Source organism: Nesoenas mayeri, assembly GCF_963082525.1.
Source record: "Nesoenas mayeri genome assembly, chromosome: 2".
Lineage (NCBI taxonomy): Eukaryota > Metazoa > Chordata > Aves > Columbiformes > Columbidae > Nesoenas > Nesoenas mayeri.
The window spans coordinates 154,772,359-154,790,787 of NC_137543.1; the positions used below are offsets into that span (position 1 = coordinate 154,772,359).

General features: G+C 39.4%; 1 protein-coding gene across 1 annotated transcript; it reads right to left on the reverse strand.

Annotated features, from left to right (window-relative positions):
* Positions 1-3,487: 3,487 nt before the first annotated feature.
* On the reverse strand, positions 3,488-17,718 carry RNF32 (ring finger protein 32; the record flags this gene model as incomplete). Its single annotated transcript, XM_080364227.1, has 8 exons — positions 3,488-3,727; positions 4,085-4,243; positions 9,115-9,223; positions 9,444-9,568; positions 10,016-10,048; positions 11,780-11,922; positions 16,697-16,967; positions 17,692-17,718. 8 exons carry the CDS (start codon positions 17,716-17,718, stop codon positions 3,488-3,490), a joined length of 1,107 nt encoding a protein of 368 aa, XP_080220353.1.
* Positions 17,719-18,429: the final 711 nt, after the last annotated feature.

Consider the following 18,429-nt stretch of genomic DNA (forward strand, 5'->3'; position numbering starts at 1 on the left):
ATTTCTAAGTATTTTTGTCTTATTTGGCCTGACTATTATTACTTTAATATGAAGGAATAGAAAATGAAGACACATTTGGGTCATGGATTTGAAATCTTCGAGTGTGAAGCACAGGTACAGAAAAAGTACAGCTGGACTTTATTTAATGTGGGGTTTGGAACCCAACCCTGTGTTCCCTACCTAGAAAACACGCGTGGCTCCTGTTTTCACAAAGCTTTGTCTGTAGAATGCACACTGAGGGGACTGAAAATATCCCAGGAGTACCGCTGGTGTCAGCTACAATGGACTGGGGTGATGCGACCATAAGAATCCAGTTGAGAACCAGCGTTTCCATGGCAGGGGGTAAAATGCAGCTGAAAAATTATGCTTTGAGTGTTACTTAATTCAGTACAATTTTCTGTGTACATTTTCCCCATCAAACCCTTCCTGGTTTCTTTTAGGTTGTCAGAAATAAGTTATATGATGTTCTCAGTTGTGGATACTTTGCTGTGTTACAAAACTAGGTTGTGTATTTTTTTGTTTTGAAAAGCAGTGGTAGCGTCTTTTTTCATTTGTTTTAAATGTTACACTGAATGTTTTATAGGAAGATTTTTTTTTCCCTGTGTTTTCAATAAAGTGTGATTCATAGTGTGATTTTGCTTCTTTATTTTAAGCAATGAAAAAAAGAATCTGTGATATTCTAAATTATCCTGCCAGCTGCTGAGGTGAGTGGTTGCATTCCTCTCTCTTCCTCCTTCCTCCCTCCAGTTGAACATGCGTTTCAGATTCTCAAGCGATCGGGTTTTTAAAATACACGCTGTATGGTACACGATGGAGACTCCTGCATGTTCAAAGGTGTTGCAGTTGTGTGTTTAAGGCAAGTGCACCATGAATCTGAACCCTCGAGGCAAGTGGGGTTGACTTATAGAAGAGTATGTTGCTTATGCAATGTAGAAGTCATTTCCAATAGCTTAATCATTGGACTGAAGGGCAAATTTTATACGTTAAAAACATGACCACTGTGTTTCCTAAACTATTTGTAACTTAAACAGTTTCAGATTTTCCCTTTCATGGGAGATCTTAGGCTATTTTTAAAGTTCAGGAATCGGGTGTCTGGAAGGGACCTGGAGCTGTCGGATCCATCCAGCTGCAGGGGATCAAGCACATCTGGGATCCCACCAGCCTGGTGGGGTCTCTCTGCGGGGCCATTGCTGGGCTGTCTCTGGGGGGGTACATTCCAGTGCCTAATTGTGCAAGGGTTCCTAAATGTCACATGTGGCGAGGGCTGTTCACACTTGGAGCTTTCGCTTGGTTCTCAAATACTCATCATAAGACAAGGAGTTGAGGAAGAAATGTTTTACACTGAGGGTGGTGAAGCACTGGTCCAGGTTGCCCAGAGAGGTGGTGGATGCCCCATCCCTGGAGACATCCCAGGCCAGGCTGGATGGGGCTCTGAGCAACCTGAGCTGGTGAAGATGTCCCTGCTCATGGCAGGGGCTGAACTAGATGAGCTTTGGAGGTCCCTTCCAACCCAAACTGTTCTTTGATAAGTCTCTGCTTGCACCAGCATTTTCCACACTTGAAAGGTCACATTTCCTTTTATCTTCTCCATAAGCAGTGACCTCCATTCCCTCAGCTGTTACCTGCAGGGTTCTGCTCGTCCTTTCTGCTGCCTGAGGGGACCCTCGTGTGTTTCTACAACTGCAGAGCTCAGAACTGGACACAAACCTCCAGGCCTGAGGCTTCACCTCACATCATGGCTTCAGTACTTTGTTTTTTTTTATGGTCTTTTTTTTGCAACGTCATTAATTCATACTGAACCTGTGTTCTCAGATTTCTGTATGTCTTTCCATGGAAAGTCTCTATATGGCTACATAGATAAGATGCAAGTCGTCTCGTACATGGGGTTATTTCTGTCTATTTTGCACTTCTATTTTTTGTGACACCATGTTTTCTGCAGGACTGTATCCTGTTACAGAAATGCAAAGGCTTGATATGATTCCCTTCATGGCAAATCCCATGTCAAATACTGATTCTTTTAAAGTAATTTTTACCAGTGGTTTTTTTTTTTTTGGAAATGAAGTGAAACCAATGTCTGGAATTCCCCAGGGTTTCTTGCCTCCTTTCTGGTTTCAAGATGGTTTATCCATTCCTGGTCCTTCAGTGTCACACGTTCTCCTTGTGTTCTGAGGGACAGCCCTGCAGCCCATGTGCTGAGGCCCCAAAGCTGAGTCTGTCTGCAACTGAGCTGCAAAACACCTGTATCTAATGATTCTCTAATATAATACAGCCCTTCCCACTCCCAGCTCTGGTGCTGTGGGCTGTGCCTCATTCGGTGCATGACACAATTTGATCCTGTCAGCATTAAGTTATTGCCTTTTTATGCAAAATTAATTTTCTTGTTAGCTTGATATCTTCCTGCTTCGTATTGTTTCAGCTTCTGGCTTTTGTCTTTTCTGGCTGGAAAGTCATAAACACGTTTTATTTCTCTTGAAAGTAGTCAGTGCTTACTGGTTCCATGGTTCTCTCGGAAATGATCCTGCATCTTTGAGGGCCTTTGTGTCTACCCACAGCTCTCTGGAGCTTGTCAGAGCTGTTCAAGCAGAAGCAGCAGCCAGGGTTCTAGTTAGTAAACATGGCTGAAGGAAAAGGGGGTCCAGAGAAGAGCAACAAGACTGGGGAAGGGACTTGAACATAAGACCTATGGGGAGAGGCTGAAGGAGCTGGGGTTGTTTAGGCTGGAGAAGAGGAGGCTTAGAGTGAGCTCATCACTCTCTAGAACTACCTGAAGGGAAGTTCTAGCCAGGTGGGGATTGGTCTCTTCTCCCAGGCAGTCAGCAATAGGACAAGGGACCATGGGCTTCAACTCTGTCAGGGGAAATTTAGGCTGGATATTAGAAAGAAATTCTTTACAGAGAGAGTGGTCAGGCATTGGAACGGCCTGCCCAGGGAGGTGCTGGACTCACCATCCCTGGAGGTTTTTAAACTGAGATTGGACATGGCACTTAGTGCCATGATCTAGTTAATGGACTGGAGTTGGACCAAGGGTTGGACTCTATGATTTCTGAGGTCTTTTCCAACCCAGTCGATTCTGTGATTCTGTGAAAAGTGTTTCTTGCTACAACTACCAGTTGCAGCAATTGAGTGGGAACCTGTGCTGCAATAAATCAGGTGTAAAAACACACAGGTGAGGAGTGGCAGTGGGTACTGCTGAGGGAGCACAAGGCCTGAAACAACCCTGGCTCATCTTTGGGAAAGGGAAATGAAAGCAGAGAAAGGTGGGAGAGACAGAGGGAGGAAGAATAAAAATGCTGGAAGACCAAAGGTGAAACTGAATATAAAAGGGAAGCAAGAGCACCCTTCTGTGTTTTATTTCTCTAAATACAAGGTGACTACCATTGTCCATAAAAAATAATTTGGTTTTAGAAGATCTGGATCTGAAAAATCTCCCAAGTATGTGTGGTGCCTGCTACATTTGACAAGGTAGTTCACGATGAGTTATATGTTATCAACATTTAAGGATTTTCTTTTGATAATATGAGCGACATAAAGGACAAAGATGTCGCTCCCCCAAGGAAAACTCTTCAAATGCTTGAAGACAGGTATGATGAAACAAATGTGAACAAGAAAGCAGAACAGTCTGTCGTGAAAACTGTTTGCAGTTACCAGGAGAGAGACCGGTGGGATGGACTGCAGGGCTGAGCGGCATGATGCAGATGGGACAGTCAGAGATCTCTTGCCGAAATGCCTGAGAAGAAAAGAAACAAACCAACCTGTAGTGAAACAATGGAAGGTAAATATATCAGCAATATGCCAATCCAAATGTTATGGCTGTAATTACTTTCACAAACTATTAACACTTTAATTTTCAATTTTTTTCTATAATCTCCTTGGGCTCTTTAACTGCGTAGAAGAGCAATGCTGCTGAGGTAAAGCTCTGAACTGTAAAAACTCTTTAATAGTTCTGATTTGCAACAGATGGACTAAAATTTAAGAAAACAGAAAACACCGAATTGTGCTGAAAAGACTGCCATGCCTCAAAAGAGCATCAAAGAGCTTAAAAACGCAAAACGACTTTAAAAACGAACAAACAAAGCCAACCCACCTGTATCTGGATCTTCTCCCAGTCAGTTTCACTTATTACTATTTCTTCCAATTGCTGAAACACATCTCGACTTGCAGCTATAGAAGAATCTATCTCAGAAAAAAACTCATCTAGGTTGATGTCATAAGAACTCAACAGTCGATTGCTGATCTCTTGAACCTGAAGAAAAGAATCACCTGCTGTCAGGCTTGGAGTTCCTCATAGACAGTCTGGATGGGGACAAATTGCGACTGGACAAGTGGGCCTGATTAGCTGCATCATCTATGGAACCTCATTCCTGTTTGCTGCTGGTGTCCAGTGCTGGCTTAGAGGTTAAAAGCGTCAGGTCCCCAGCATGCCTGGATGGACAATTGTCCTTCAGACAGAACACAGGACTTTGGTCCCTTTCTCAAGAGAGAGGGGCTGCTCTGAACCCCTACGGGTGCAGCTCAGAGGCTGCTGATGTGTCAACTTAACTTAAAAAAGACTAATAATAATAATAATAATAATAAAGTAAATAAAAATCCCCCTAGGGCCCTTGTATAGCATGTGTATTTAAATCACGATGGGCTAGGAAAAGCAGCAACCTCTTGTGTCCTCTGTGAGAGAATTCTGTGTCTAGCAAAGAGCAGATGGGTGATGTTGTGCTCCCCTCATGACTGTTCACTGACAAAAAGGAAAAATAAAGTCTGATTCTATCCCATGCAAACATGCACACTGACCTTCAGTGGTATGTGTAAAACAAAAAAACCCAAACAAATAAGAATCCCACCACAGGCCTCCTTCAATATTTACACTTAGTGGTCTCCAAACAGTCCCAAGCAATGACACTGTGGGCTTCCTGAATGACACATGAAACACTAATGTACCATGATTTAATCGAGTTATGTCTGTAATATTTTAATGTGATTATGTGTTTAACTAAGTAGTGACAGTCCTAGTAAGTCTTATCTGAATTTGTCACCCAGGTTCTAGAACTGAATCTACTCCACATTGCAATTTTAGCTGCTTATAGCGATTTAATTTTGAAATCCAGCTTCAGGAAGAACAGGGTAACTAAACCTTGACTTATTCATGGTTTCTGTTCAACAGCAAGTAAAGGTTGATACATTTCAAAAGACTTTTGGTTCTGATTTATGCTTGGTCTTGGTTTCTACTGGTATGAAACTTGAATAGACCTGATCACTAAGTGATCCTGAAACTCCTCTCATGATGCTCCTTGATCAGAAACTGTAAAAATCAAGGAAAACTTCTCCTGCCCGAGACAGTGATCTATTAAGTTCCCTTGCTGCTAAGATACTATCTGCTTTGAGCTACTCCTGTCTTTCCTGCAGTATGACCTGACCCAATCCATACCCATCAATCAGCAAATTAAAGTCTAAGGATAGGAAGAAAAAAAAGTACAACTGCAATTTATCCCCAAACTCATGCTAAGAGGCAAATCAGTGCAAACTATCAATGTGAACAGGAAAGAAATAAGCATTTTGTATAAATTGTTAGTGTTAATGTGTTATAGGATTTAAATATTAAATCCTGCTGTGTTTTAATGCATAGTGCTGAATGACCTTTTTTTCCTCTGAACAACTGAAACTGATTAATTGAATTTATGTCTGAAGAGCACCATACCTCTATATTTTATGTCTGTGATTTTTTAGCACTTGAACAGAATGGGCCAAACTGAGTATTTGAAATAGTCTCTCAGTATGCAAAACTACATCAGTCATCTGTACAGCAGCACAAGACTGATAAAATAAAAGGATGAAACAAAGCCCCGAGGTGAACTTTGTCCACAGGGAAGCCTTTTTAAGTGATCCAGTGTCAGCAAATTGCTTACTAATGTGTTGACTTATGGCAGCCCTCAAAAGTAAAATGAAAAGGCTGGAATTTACAGCGTATCAATGAATCAGTTGATAAGCTTTTACTGGTTTAATATCCTCCTAGTTTTGCTGCTCGGAGCCACTTCAAGCTAGCAACAGAATGTTTACCATCTCCATGTGATAAAGTCAAACGGCTAAACAAATTCCAAGACCATTATACTGTTTGGTGAGATTTAAATTAAAGAAATCATATGGAGGGGGGAGGAAGAAACTAAAGTCAACTCCATCGTTTCTCAAGGACTTCCCTTGCTTCCTAAATGACAGGAAGATTTTCAGCAAAGCTAGAGATAATGCAAGGCATTTGAAAATATTTAATTGCACTAATAAAGGACTATACCACAATTAAATGACATACAGGAGTGGCACTTATAGGAAGGATCAAAGAAATTCACTACGTAACATGCTGAAGCAACACCCTGCTTTCTGTGCAAAGCAGCGCTAAAAAGTAGCCTACTTTGGTTACAGTGACCTTCCTTATCTCCTTTGATCTAAATTATTAAACATTTTAATGATAGGTGTAATACGGGCTATTGCAGCGTCCTGAAACAAGTAATATGTGTCCTGCCTGGTACTAATATTTCAGACCTTGCTTTTCATTTTGTGATATTTATTGAAGAGTATGAAACTTAATGTTTAACCTTTGTGGTCCTTTCAGAGAAGGCAGGGTTATTAAAAATCAGATTTTTTTCCAATTGTGATGCCATTTGGTTATGCTAAAGTTTAGGGAGTGACATTTTAAAAGCACAGCGCAAGTTTGAAAGGCCAAATGTATTTTAGAAAAGCTTTTTAGCATCTGGAAATGGATAGCTCCTTGTGAAAAAATTTCTTTAGTGTTTTCATTAACCAACGCTTAAAAGTATAAGAGCAAACAACAGCAAAACTCATCTACAATTCCCACTTGAAAGCTACTAAGAAAAATGAGTATATATCCTTTAATCATAATTGGTACTGAATCCATTTAAACACGGCTAATCCATATGAGAAAACTTTATAAATTTATTCTAACTGAAGGTGAAAAAGTAGCACCCATTTTATTCCCTGCAAAACCCTGAGGAGTTACATGTGAGAAAGATTTCTTAGTGCTGGGGCTATATACAGAAACTATTTTACATGAGGACCTTCTCATTGCTGATAATCTTGCAATGAAATCTGAGCATTCTGTGGGCAACTTGGTAGACAGCTACTGTAGCCACCTGAAGTCCCATGAGAGAAATCTGAAGGAATGATGCTCAGCTGCAACTTTCAGCACATTTAGAAGCTGCCTTCAACCTCCCTTTACTGAGCCCTTGGTTATAGCTAAGGGAAAGCCGCATAGAGCTGTTTGCTCAGTCTTCCGGGCAGAAAAATCAAGGGGTTTCTGTTGTCTGTTCTCATCACGCTACTTGAGGACAGTCACAATCCAGCGAAGGATTCCCTTCTTCCAAACGTCAGTGTTTGAGCACTGTCAGGTGTAACGCTGCCTTTCCTCAGCTACCTCGTGGCCAGCAGGTGGAGGGAGGTGATTCTGCCCCTCTGCTCTGGTGAGACCCCATCTGGAGCCCTCAGCACAGGACAGACATGGACCTGTTGGACAGGGGCCAGAGGAGGCCACCAAGATTATCAGAGGCTGGAACAGCTCTGCTGGGAGAACAGGCTGAGAGAGTTGGGGTTGTTCAGCCTGGAGAAGAGAAGGCTCTGGGGAGACCTTATTGTGGCCTGTCAGTGCTTGAAAGAGGCCTGTAAGAAAGACAGGGACAGACTTTTTAGAAGGTCCTGTTTTGACAGGACAAGGGGTGATGGTTTTAAACCAAAGGCTGGACATGAGGAAGAAAGTTTTTACGCTGAGGGTGGTGAAACATTGGCCCAGGTTGCCCAGAGAGGTGGTGGATGCCCCATCCCTGGAGACATCCCAAGCCAGGCTGGATGGGTCTGAACAACCTGATCTGGGTGAAGATGTCCCTGCTCATGGCAGGGGGCTGGACTAGATGAGTTTGGAGGTCCAAGTCAAACTAGTCTACAACTTTGTATTCATTTTTTCTGTTACAGGGCAGGACTTTGCATGGGTTACTAAGGAAGCACAGCAACCAGCAAGCTGTCTCAACATTAAGGCTGAGAACCGTATTTCCTATTTGATACCAGTTTGGTTGCAACATTTTGCAAGATCACATCCAGGCTACCAATCTCACTATCATACATAAATGTATAACATAGCAAGGGAGAGTTTTGCCTCCAAAGCTCTCCTCTAACAGGATATAACCAAATAAGTGTGAGAAATAATGAGAAAGTAACAAGACTTTTATACAAGCACTCTTCTGTTTAACTAAAACCGTGATTTAAAAAAACCCAAACCACCTATTTAAGTCTTGGTTTAAATCTATCACTGATGTAGCTTGCAACCTGAGTATGAGTATTTTTGGAGTTGAACGCACTAGCTACCTTGAAATAGCCATCTTGTGTGGATTTGTCCATCCTTGTTAGGCAGGCGGTTCGGTGACCTGGACTGGAAGACAGCACCTTGTGCTCCTGGAGGGAGCAGAACCAAACTATGTCAGAGCAATTTTTATTACTCAAAAGCTGAGCTGGACTGGTCATGACTAAATTGGGAGAAGACTGGAAGCTGGTGAAGAAGGACTTGAGGATGGCACAGGGATTCTGCAGCAGTTGTGGGTTTAGAGGCAAGCAGGATCATTGCAAAATGCTTGCACCTGATTTGGCCTCATTTCTATGGGGTCAGGACCCCAGTTTATTACAGTTGGACTTACAGCTGAGCAGAACTTAGAGAAAGGCAAAGCTATGGAATGGAACTGTCCAGTTCAGTGCTCAGGGAGGGAACAAGGACAGTGAAAAGAAGTTATGATTGTTTATGGATTTCTTTGTTTCTCCTCTCTATATAGTTCTATAGGGAACTAGTTATTTTGCTTTACCAAAACCAGAAGAGAAATACAGAGCCTCACAAAAAGCCCCACTATTGTTGGCCTAGGCAAAAGGCAGACCTTAAAATTAAGCATTTAAATTATTTTCCTTACTTTACATTGTGAAGAGGATGGAATGAACAAACTAACAAAACAACCGAGTGCCTCCAGTGCTGCCTGTTTGATATGAATAAGAAGGAATAAATGAAGAGGTAGAGAACTGATATTCAGGAGTTTTGATTTAAGGGAGCTGAATTATATCAAAGAAGCAAATGCAACATACCTTTTGCTCAAGGAACTGCTTTCTTAATTTGCTGTCTTTAGGAGGCACTGTTTTTCTCAAGTTTTTATACCATTTTCTAACAATATATCCCCTCCAGGAAGCTTGAATTCTGTAAGACACAATTTTACTCAATAAGAGGAAAATAAAATTTATATGATTTTACTATTTATATGAAACAATCATGTTATGCCTTTTTTTTTGCAATTTGACTTTTGTAGTGTACTCATTCTGTCTGGTTTCTTGTAATATTAAAGTTTTAACACATTTGGAACATTATTTAGAAATGAATATTGTCCAGTGACAACACCTCTAGCAGAAACAAGTCTTACCTAATAGCGCACTTTATTTTAAACAAGCGTGCCCCATCATGGATGACTCTGGTCTGATACTGCTCTTTTCTACACATCGGACAACACTTTTTACCTCTGCATTTTTCAAAGGCTTTAAGGCATGCCTGCAAAAATAATTGACATTACTTACAATATATTTCATATCATCAGAACAGATAAAACAGGATAGATGGCAGAATGCAATACCAGTTTATTCACCAATCCATGAACACTATGCAAGAAGCATATTTTTATAACTAAAATATCAAGGGAATTTTGTAAATCTCATATATTCACATGAAATTTCATTAATTAAACTACTTCCGCTTAGTATACAAATGTATAGCTCAGGTACAAACTATGTTTTCCCATACGGTTTTTAAAATGGTAATAAAATTGAATAAAGTGCCTCATCATAAAATAGCCTTAAATTATATTTCTTACCATAAAAATCTGAAATCAAAATTACTGTTCAAGATGACTACATTTAATTCCTTAAGATATTCACTTCAGTAGTTTAATTAAAAAACTCATCATTATGTGCTTGAATAGTTGTATAAAAATGTACTCACTTTGTGGAATACATGGGAACATGAAAGCAGCACCTATTTTTCAAAGGAAAAAAACAATCAAATCCAACCTGACTTTAAGCCATTCTAAAAGCTGGAAAGTAAAAAATGCTGACAAGAAAAATTCTGACTGCCTGAAAGGCCAGTTTCTTTCTGTTACTACTGCAGTCTTTCCAGTGAAAATAAAATTAGCCTTCTGTAGAAATTACTTAATACATTACACCTTAAACCAATAAGTGAATTTCAGATTAAAAACACATGGAGCAGCAGAAAGTAAGAAATGCCAACTGCTACTGACTGGAGGAAAAGGTTATAAAACAAGTACTTAGAATCAAAGCTGATTATTTTTTTTCCCCCTTTCCCCACAGAGATGTCAAATTTCAAGAAGTGATACACATCAAATGCAGCATTTCATACACATGCACACACAAAAAAAAAAGAAAAGAGAAAGCATGTTCACAGGCTACAAGAAAACTTCACCTTTATCTGACCTAAATTCCCACCAAATGCTGACGACCTCCATCCTGACAAAAGATACAGAGTTGGACAAAAAAAGGCAGTTGGCTCTTAGAGGAAGGAAAAACTGGGAAAGGAGTGAAAACCAGAACAAGTAGTGTGCACTATTGAACTGGCAGACACAAAAGGATTAATGGCTGGCAGCTAGCTGAAGGGAAAGCTTTCAGATACAGTGGCTTTTTTCCCTTGAGGGAGGAAAGCTAACAGAGTGCTAAGGACAAAAAGAATTCCAGAGGTATTTCCCTTTTTGTGCCAAATCTTAAGTAACCTTTTTAATGAGTGCTGTCTTTTGCTCTCTCTTGTCAAGCTTTAGACTGTCAGGGTAGCCAGAAACTGGTAGAATGGTCTTTTGCCAGATCCATTCCACCTGTCCATGGACAATCGTACACCTTCAGTTAATGTTGATGTAAAAGGAAGCAAATGCCCTGTATCTAAGGTTATTGCAAGACTTTGGTTCACATCACAAACTTGGCTGTAAAATGTTTTCACGAAAAATTAAAAGAGGGAACAGGCAGAAAAAAACACCCGAAATGTAGCACAGCAAGAAACTTGCAAGCAGTTGGGCTAATTCTTCTAATTACCATCCTCACCTCTATGAAGCAGCCGTCCTCTTCAATCAGTCACTTGTCCCTTTTGCTTAACATTTTCAAGATGATAGATGAGAGAATCTAACAGAGCATGATGTATTTATGCTTATGCTACACACATGAATTGAATAAAACCATCAAGGTAAAATGCAAGCATTTCTTCTGATAACCTTAGGAAGTGACTGACTGGCACTGAGAGCACACCTACTTCCATTTTCCAATTAGAAACAACCACGGAACTAAACTGTAAAGTAACAAAAACTGTCTGAAAACAAAATATATCTTAAAATTCATAATTAGTGAATATTCACCATTCTGATGAATGAAGGCTAGCATCATATCTAATAGGAGTTTAAATGAAGCAAAAAATAGCCTATACCTGCTTTGCAGGAAAAGATAAAAAGGCTGATGACCTTCTCCTCTATCATCATAACTTCAGAACTGAACAAGCCCTACTGACCTTTCTCTACCATTCCACGTCCAAAATACTTTCAGAGTTGGCCACTGATAGCTGGGTCCAGCGATTAAATGCCAAATGGTGTCTTAACGTCTTTCATTTCTTTCCTTTCTATCTCCAGCTAACGATTTTTAGCAGTAACTCTGGGAATTTTTCTTTTTTTAATACAATTCTGTAGTCTCCACAATTATACAGTACTACACATACCTGAGGCTGAAGTGCAAATTCTTCCCTGCATATTGCACAAGGCTGTGTGGAGTCTCCATGCTCTATGGATCTCTGCTTTATTTTTACCCACTCTTCAGCAGTCAGTGGTGAGGAAGGAGGCTCAACTAGGCCTAATTTCTGAGCTGTAGACAATAACAACAACAAATCACTGAAGAAAACCCACTGGCAGGTGCGGACAATGGATGGTCTTCATGTGAAACTCATTGATGATGCAGTTATTAAGAATACACAGATACTTCACATAAAACTGTAATCAGACAAACCACTGGCAGGCAACATACTTTTTACTATTAGTTAGCTGTTCAGTAATTATCAGAACCTCTTTTACATACAGGATTTATACGGGAAATTTTTAAATGCAAACTTTTATTTGCCAAGTAATTTGAATTTATATCTTTTCACTGCCATTATGATAGGGAATACTAAGTAGCCAGTGTAACAATGCACATTAACATAATGTTGTCTGTATAAACAAAATCTCTATTAGAATTAATTTGTGAAGGTTTCTGCAACGTTACATTTTTGTATTCTCAAAAATAAACAAAGTGGTATAATAAAAACCTGTTGCTGGTGCAAAATACTGAACTGTAATGAGACTGTGATGATGCAAGAGAAATAAAGAGCATAAAGAAACAGAGGAGGTTACAAGACAGCAGCGACAGTGTCACTCTGATAGGCGAGCTTCTCGATCTCAAATGATAACTGTGAGGTGCCTTGCTGCATGTCCTTGGGAAATCTCAGCCTTCTCAAAAAAGGAATCAGTGCAAATACTTAGAGTATTCCCTCCCTCCTCCACAAATGGCAGATAAAGTCCAGAGTCAGTATCTCAGTAGTAAAAAAGATGCTAGTAGGTACAGCAAAGAACAGACCTTTGTCATCTTTGAAGACCAGAGGAAGCAGCTTGTGTGGACTGGAGGAGGAACGTCCAAGGTACGTGTAATAAGCCAATAACATGAGTCCATGATGAGGCCTCAATGGTATTTGCTAAAACCCAAAAGGAAGAGGGACAGGCAACAGGCAGAACGCAAGCTGATGGTACAGAGATGAGAGTTTTAGTTCTAAATGGGAAAGGTCAACTCTTTTGTTCATAGCAAAATCCTTGCATAAACCAGACATTAATAAGCAGCACTTATTTGTTCTGGATAAGCTTTCAAAACTCCACCGCGCAGACTGTGTATCCAAACCCATGATACTACTTAGTCACGAGGAGAAAAACAACCAAAGAAAGCAAATAATGGGGTTTTGGTGATCCATTCGCTCTTATTATAGGATAGGATTTGTTAATCTTTGAGACAAAAATTCTGCTCCTGAGCTCATGCATCTACAGATGTACATCAATAATCATTTAAAATTTCCACAAAATTGTCTTTGATCTTTTTAAAGAACTTATGTGAGGTACTAAAGGAATTATAAGGAATACTGTCTTCCCTCTGGTTGAACTATCTGCCTAACCTACTTCCTTGTGAGCTCATGACAGCCTTCAAACATCAATCAATTTGGTGCCATATCTTAGAACAACAGGATGGCTTTGATGTTTCAAGCTGGTTTATGCTTTTGGAACTACATGGAAAGTGCTTTCACACACGGCTTGGTTCATACCCCCTCCCCCACCTTGTTACTTTTGTTACCCTGTAAAGGTATCAAGTCAAATGTAAGCAATGTGTGGAAACCTAAGTATCAAAATAAAATTGGAATCAATGAATGCCGCAGATTACATCGGTGGCCATATACGAATTGATTTAGAAGCACGCGGTTTTGGTTTTGCGACAAGTCGATACCCAGACACAAATCTAGCACCTCCCCATGTGCAGGAGCTCTCAGCTCTGCCTGCAGCCTATGGGCTCCAATTCATACCGCTCCCTGTCAAGTGGGCAAGCATGTACATATGTATTGATGGCATCATAAATTCAGAATGTAAAATATACACTGTATTAACATAAAATAGCATTGTCTATCAATTTTGGTGCAGAAAATGCTTTTATCTGCTGCTCCTGATGGTGAAAAATAATATGAGCGTTAAGAGAAACATGAAGAATCCTGCATTTAGAGTCTAAAAACTAGTTCAGAACATATATTTTGCTTAAAGCTTACACATGGGAAGTGGCTGAGTCACCATCCCAGAAGGTGTTTCAAAGACACATAGGTTCTTAGGGACACGGTTTAGTGGGGGACTTGACAGTTCTACGTTAACGGTTGGACTTGATGATCTTAAAGGTCTTTTCCAGCCAAAATGGTTCTATGATTCTAAGAACTGCTGGAATTGGTAGCTGAGTGACAAGCAAGTTTTTCTAACCAGGAGCACTTTCCATCTTGAGCACTCAACTCTCAAAGAGCATACACTGCACAGAACAGTGTTTCTGCTACAATAGAAGAATCAAGTTATAAAATACATGATAAAAGTTTCAGTAAAAACATACATCAAGTTTATCTGACAGTAATACCCAAGAGTATAATAGAATGAGTAAGGATACAAGATCTCGTTTTGATAGTGCAGTATACACAAGTAGTCTTTACGATGAGAAAATCTGGATAAGCAGGAAGCGAAGAAGAGAGCCATCCAGTCACAACATGAAAGGCAGTATCACAACCTAAAAACTGCCTACCCTTGATTTCTTTTCAAGCACTGTGGTCAGAAACTGTTTCAAGGAAGACAACGAGATGGCTTTGTGGAAAGCCCTTTGTATACCCCTGTGGTAAGAAAAAATACTTATTTAAAACTTTCCCAACTGGCTGATTAAAACTGCAAATAGGAAGAGAATGGCAGCAGAACCTAACTACTAAATAACATAAACCAGATGGGATATTTGTGAGGAACAGGTTATACAGGTGTTAAGATGGGAAGCTTTTGTACAACATGGCTGATGATGGAAAAATGGCAGCAGGACAGACAAGAAGGGATATGTCGTTGAAGCAAAAGGCTCTATGAAGGTATTGTCAAAGCAGCACTTTGATTAAATATGAGCACTGAGAGCCTACATTTATCACAGCTCAAGACATCCAAGAGTTTTCATCCTTATGCATCAAGTTTACAAGCCAAACCCATTTACTGACACACCCATTTACAACCAAGTGAGGTATTTATACTAAAATTAACATTAGCAAAGTGATTCCACAAATTAACCTTTAAACTATTATTATTTGATTTTAGGACTTAAGTGCCTATTGAGAAAAGTGTAATGATAGAGGCCTATGAGATTTTGTTTGATTATCCACAAACTCAAGAAGAAAAAGTTGCATTAAATTACATTTTCAAAGTTGTTTCACAGCTGTAAGGTTTAAACCACACAATTCTTATTACGAAGAGGAAGCCTGCCACAAGCATTTTAAAATAATCTGAGACTATAGGTGAAAATATCAATAAACAAAACCCAGAGACAATTGCAATTTTTAAAAATCTTTCAGCACATTCTTTGTAATCACTTGCACAAGCATTCAAATGGGACATTTCAGGCAATGCTGTGATTTAAAGAGAATATACTACGTCTCTCTTATAATTGCAGAGAACATGCTTACACTTGGGCTGCATTTTTTCACCACGACCTTTTAGCTTCCACAATCACTAATTATTTATATTTGCATTAACCCCAGTACCTCTCGTTTTTTTTCCCTCTCTATCCTATCTTCTTTCAAATTCCTCTTCAAAATGAACCAAAGAAAAAACCCTCCCATCTTTAGAACTCCAAGCATGTAAACATAGTAATATTCACCTTGTCTTACTACCTTTGTCCCATCACTTGTTGTGTATTATCTTAAGTTACCCTCTTAACCTTCAGCTGATTCCAAGAGGCAGATGCCTGTGCTTGTACAGAGCCTCATTGATTTACATGGTTCTCTTTAGAGCTGGGACTACTGTGACAGTTACTGCAGCAAAGGCAACATGATCTGCAGAGAGGCCTAAGGGCATTTGTATGAAGAAGAATAAATAAAACAATTATTAATGATGATGGAAGTTTATTATGCTTCAAACTGCAAACTGGTGAGCAGGAAGGTCCTTTAAGAAAAGCCTAAACAAGACAACCGAAAGGACAAGATGTTCATGGCAAGAATACTGTAGAAATCTTTAGAAAAGGGAAATACAAGCCTGAGACTGGTAGGTGGGAAGCACATTTGGATGCCTGGTCTGATAAGATGCTCCCTGGCTTTGTTTTTTTAAGCAATATTGTCTGTTGCTGCTCTACAACGGTATTATTATAATACTATTTAAAAGTGAGTTTTCTCACCAGGCATCATTCCAAGTCTTCACATCTGTGACTTTTATCTTGTTGCATGTTTGCTTCTAAATTTGAAAAAAAAAGGTATCTAGCTACAGGTGTTAATTCTTCCCGGGTTTAGCCCCAGGACCATTGTAAAAACAAACCTTTTAAACTTTGAGTAAAGGTGGGTATATATTAATAAAGAATACATTTAATGCAGCACTAGTAAATGTCTCTTTACTGAGTAAGTAATAAAACAAACCATTTCAAATAGACTTAAAAAAAATCATAATAACAAAACACTCCCTCAAATAAATATGTCTAAATCACTGATGCTTGCTTGAGAATATGACCCTCAATATACAAAACATATTAGAAAAGTGTAAGACTTCCCACCTCTTTATGAAGAATTCTTCTTCATCAAGATGCACTAGCTTTTTCATTTTTACCTTCATTGTCACAAGGATAATTTTTTTAATGCATTTCAGATATGAAAAGACACTTGCAAGTCACTGACGGCAACTCCATTGTTTAAATGACTGTTTACCTGATGGCATAAGCTGCTGGTTTTTTTACAGATTTTAAGACAAGACTTTATGCTGTTTAGCATTAAATTATCTTCCTGAACAGAAAAGTTACATTCCTCATTTTAGTTTATTTTAAGTAAGAACAAAAATTCACAAATTAGAATATAACAGTTTACCTAATGTTAGCTGCGGAGGACTGGGATCAAGAACATACTCCTTTTCTGCATCTTCCTTGTTTCTGTAGTGAGTGCTCTTTTTCCTTAGTCCAGTATCTACAACTGCTCTGACCATTTCTTTGTTCACGGGTTTGAAAATGTTCTTGATATTTCTTGTCCTTGACTTAAAAGGATTGGCTAAGGAAAGATCCTGGAGCTGATGACTGTGTATTATATGATCCTGCAGAGCAACTGCAGAAACTGCTATTGCCTCTCGTTTGGAGGAGCAGCCCTAAAAAAAGAAAAAAGAAGTAAAAAAAAAAAGTGAATAATTATAGTTATAAATTATTTTTTTTTTAAATTAAAAGAAATTCTGCTCTCAGCCAATGTTTTTGACTTGTCAAAGGCTTTTACACACACGCAACTCCCGTACTTGAAGCCTAACATACAATTACCATAAGATGAAATTTAAGACTGATGTTTCTGACATATCCTAATTTTAACTTATAAAAAGTCAAACAAAATCTTTGATTTATCATTTATATTAAATAAAATAGCAGTAATTTTAAAGTTTTAATTACCGAGCCCATAATTATTGTATGCAATAAACTCATTACGGACTATAAAAGTTTGGCATGCCCAAACACATTTTACTTCATTAAAAACAATCCCAAAGGCTAACCTTGCCTTCCAGAACACTGAATATAAACAAAAATATATTCTTTTTATACAGGGAATGGGTTTTTCTATCTATTCCTCCACTTCTCCCCACCCTTTTGCCTTATTTTAAAATATGTGAAATCATACCTTGTAAAAATCCTGATGGTCCATTGATAATTTTTAGTTGATTTTACAAGAGTCATGTGGCTCTGCAAACAGATGTACAAGAATTTGAATAATATTTCTCAGCAGAAAACCCCTCATTGATAGCAGAAACAAAACCTACAGTTTCATTTGTTTTCTCCTAGGCCTGCCATTGGAGATGGCTTAATATGTATTCCAGGCACAAAAGTTACCTCTGGAACCATAAACACTGTGCCCATCTCCTGTCAGCCTCATCTCCCCCTCAATGGACTGTCTACAAAATACACAGAACAGCTTCAAAATGAGCGGAGGTAATCGCAAATTTCAAGCTGAACCAAGGAAAAATATGGCTATAGCAATAAACCACATTGAACCACTCTCGCCAGACTAGTTTATTGTAGATAATGAAGCCTGTGATAGAGTGAGGAAGGATGGTTCTATAAAGAAGATGGGGACAGACTTTTTAGCAGGGTCTGTTATGATAAGGCAAGGGATTATGGTTTTAAACCAAAGGAGGGGAGATTCAGGCTGGACATAAGGAAGAAATTTCTTACAATGAGGGTAATGAAACACTGTCCCAGGTTGCCCAGAGAGGTGGTGGATGCCCCATCCCTGGAGACATCCCAGGCCAGGCTGGATGGGGCTCTGAGCAACCTGATCTGGGTGAAGATGTCCTTGCTCATGGCAGGGGCTGAACTAGATGAGCTTTGGAGGTCCCTTCCAACCCAAACTATTCTATGATTCTGATTCTATGATGTTAGCAACCGCTGTGTGGTCGCAGCTGCATCCACACTGGTACAGCAGGAAAACCTGCGGCATGGCTCTGTGGTGGGAGGAGGCTGGCAGAGGGTGAGACGCTCCGTTCAAAGCTGTGGCAAACAGGACCCACTGCTTACACCGCTGTTGTGTTGCTGTGTGTAGTTGCTCCTCCTGCCACCACAGCCAACTCT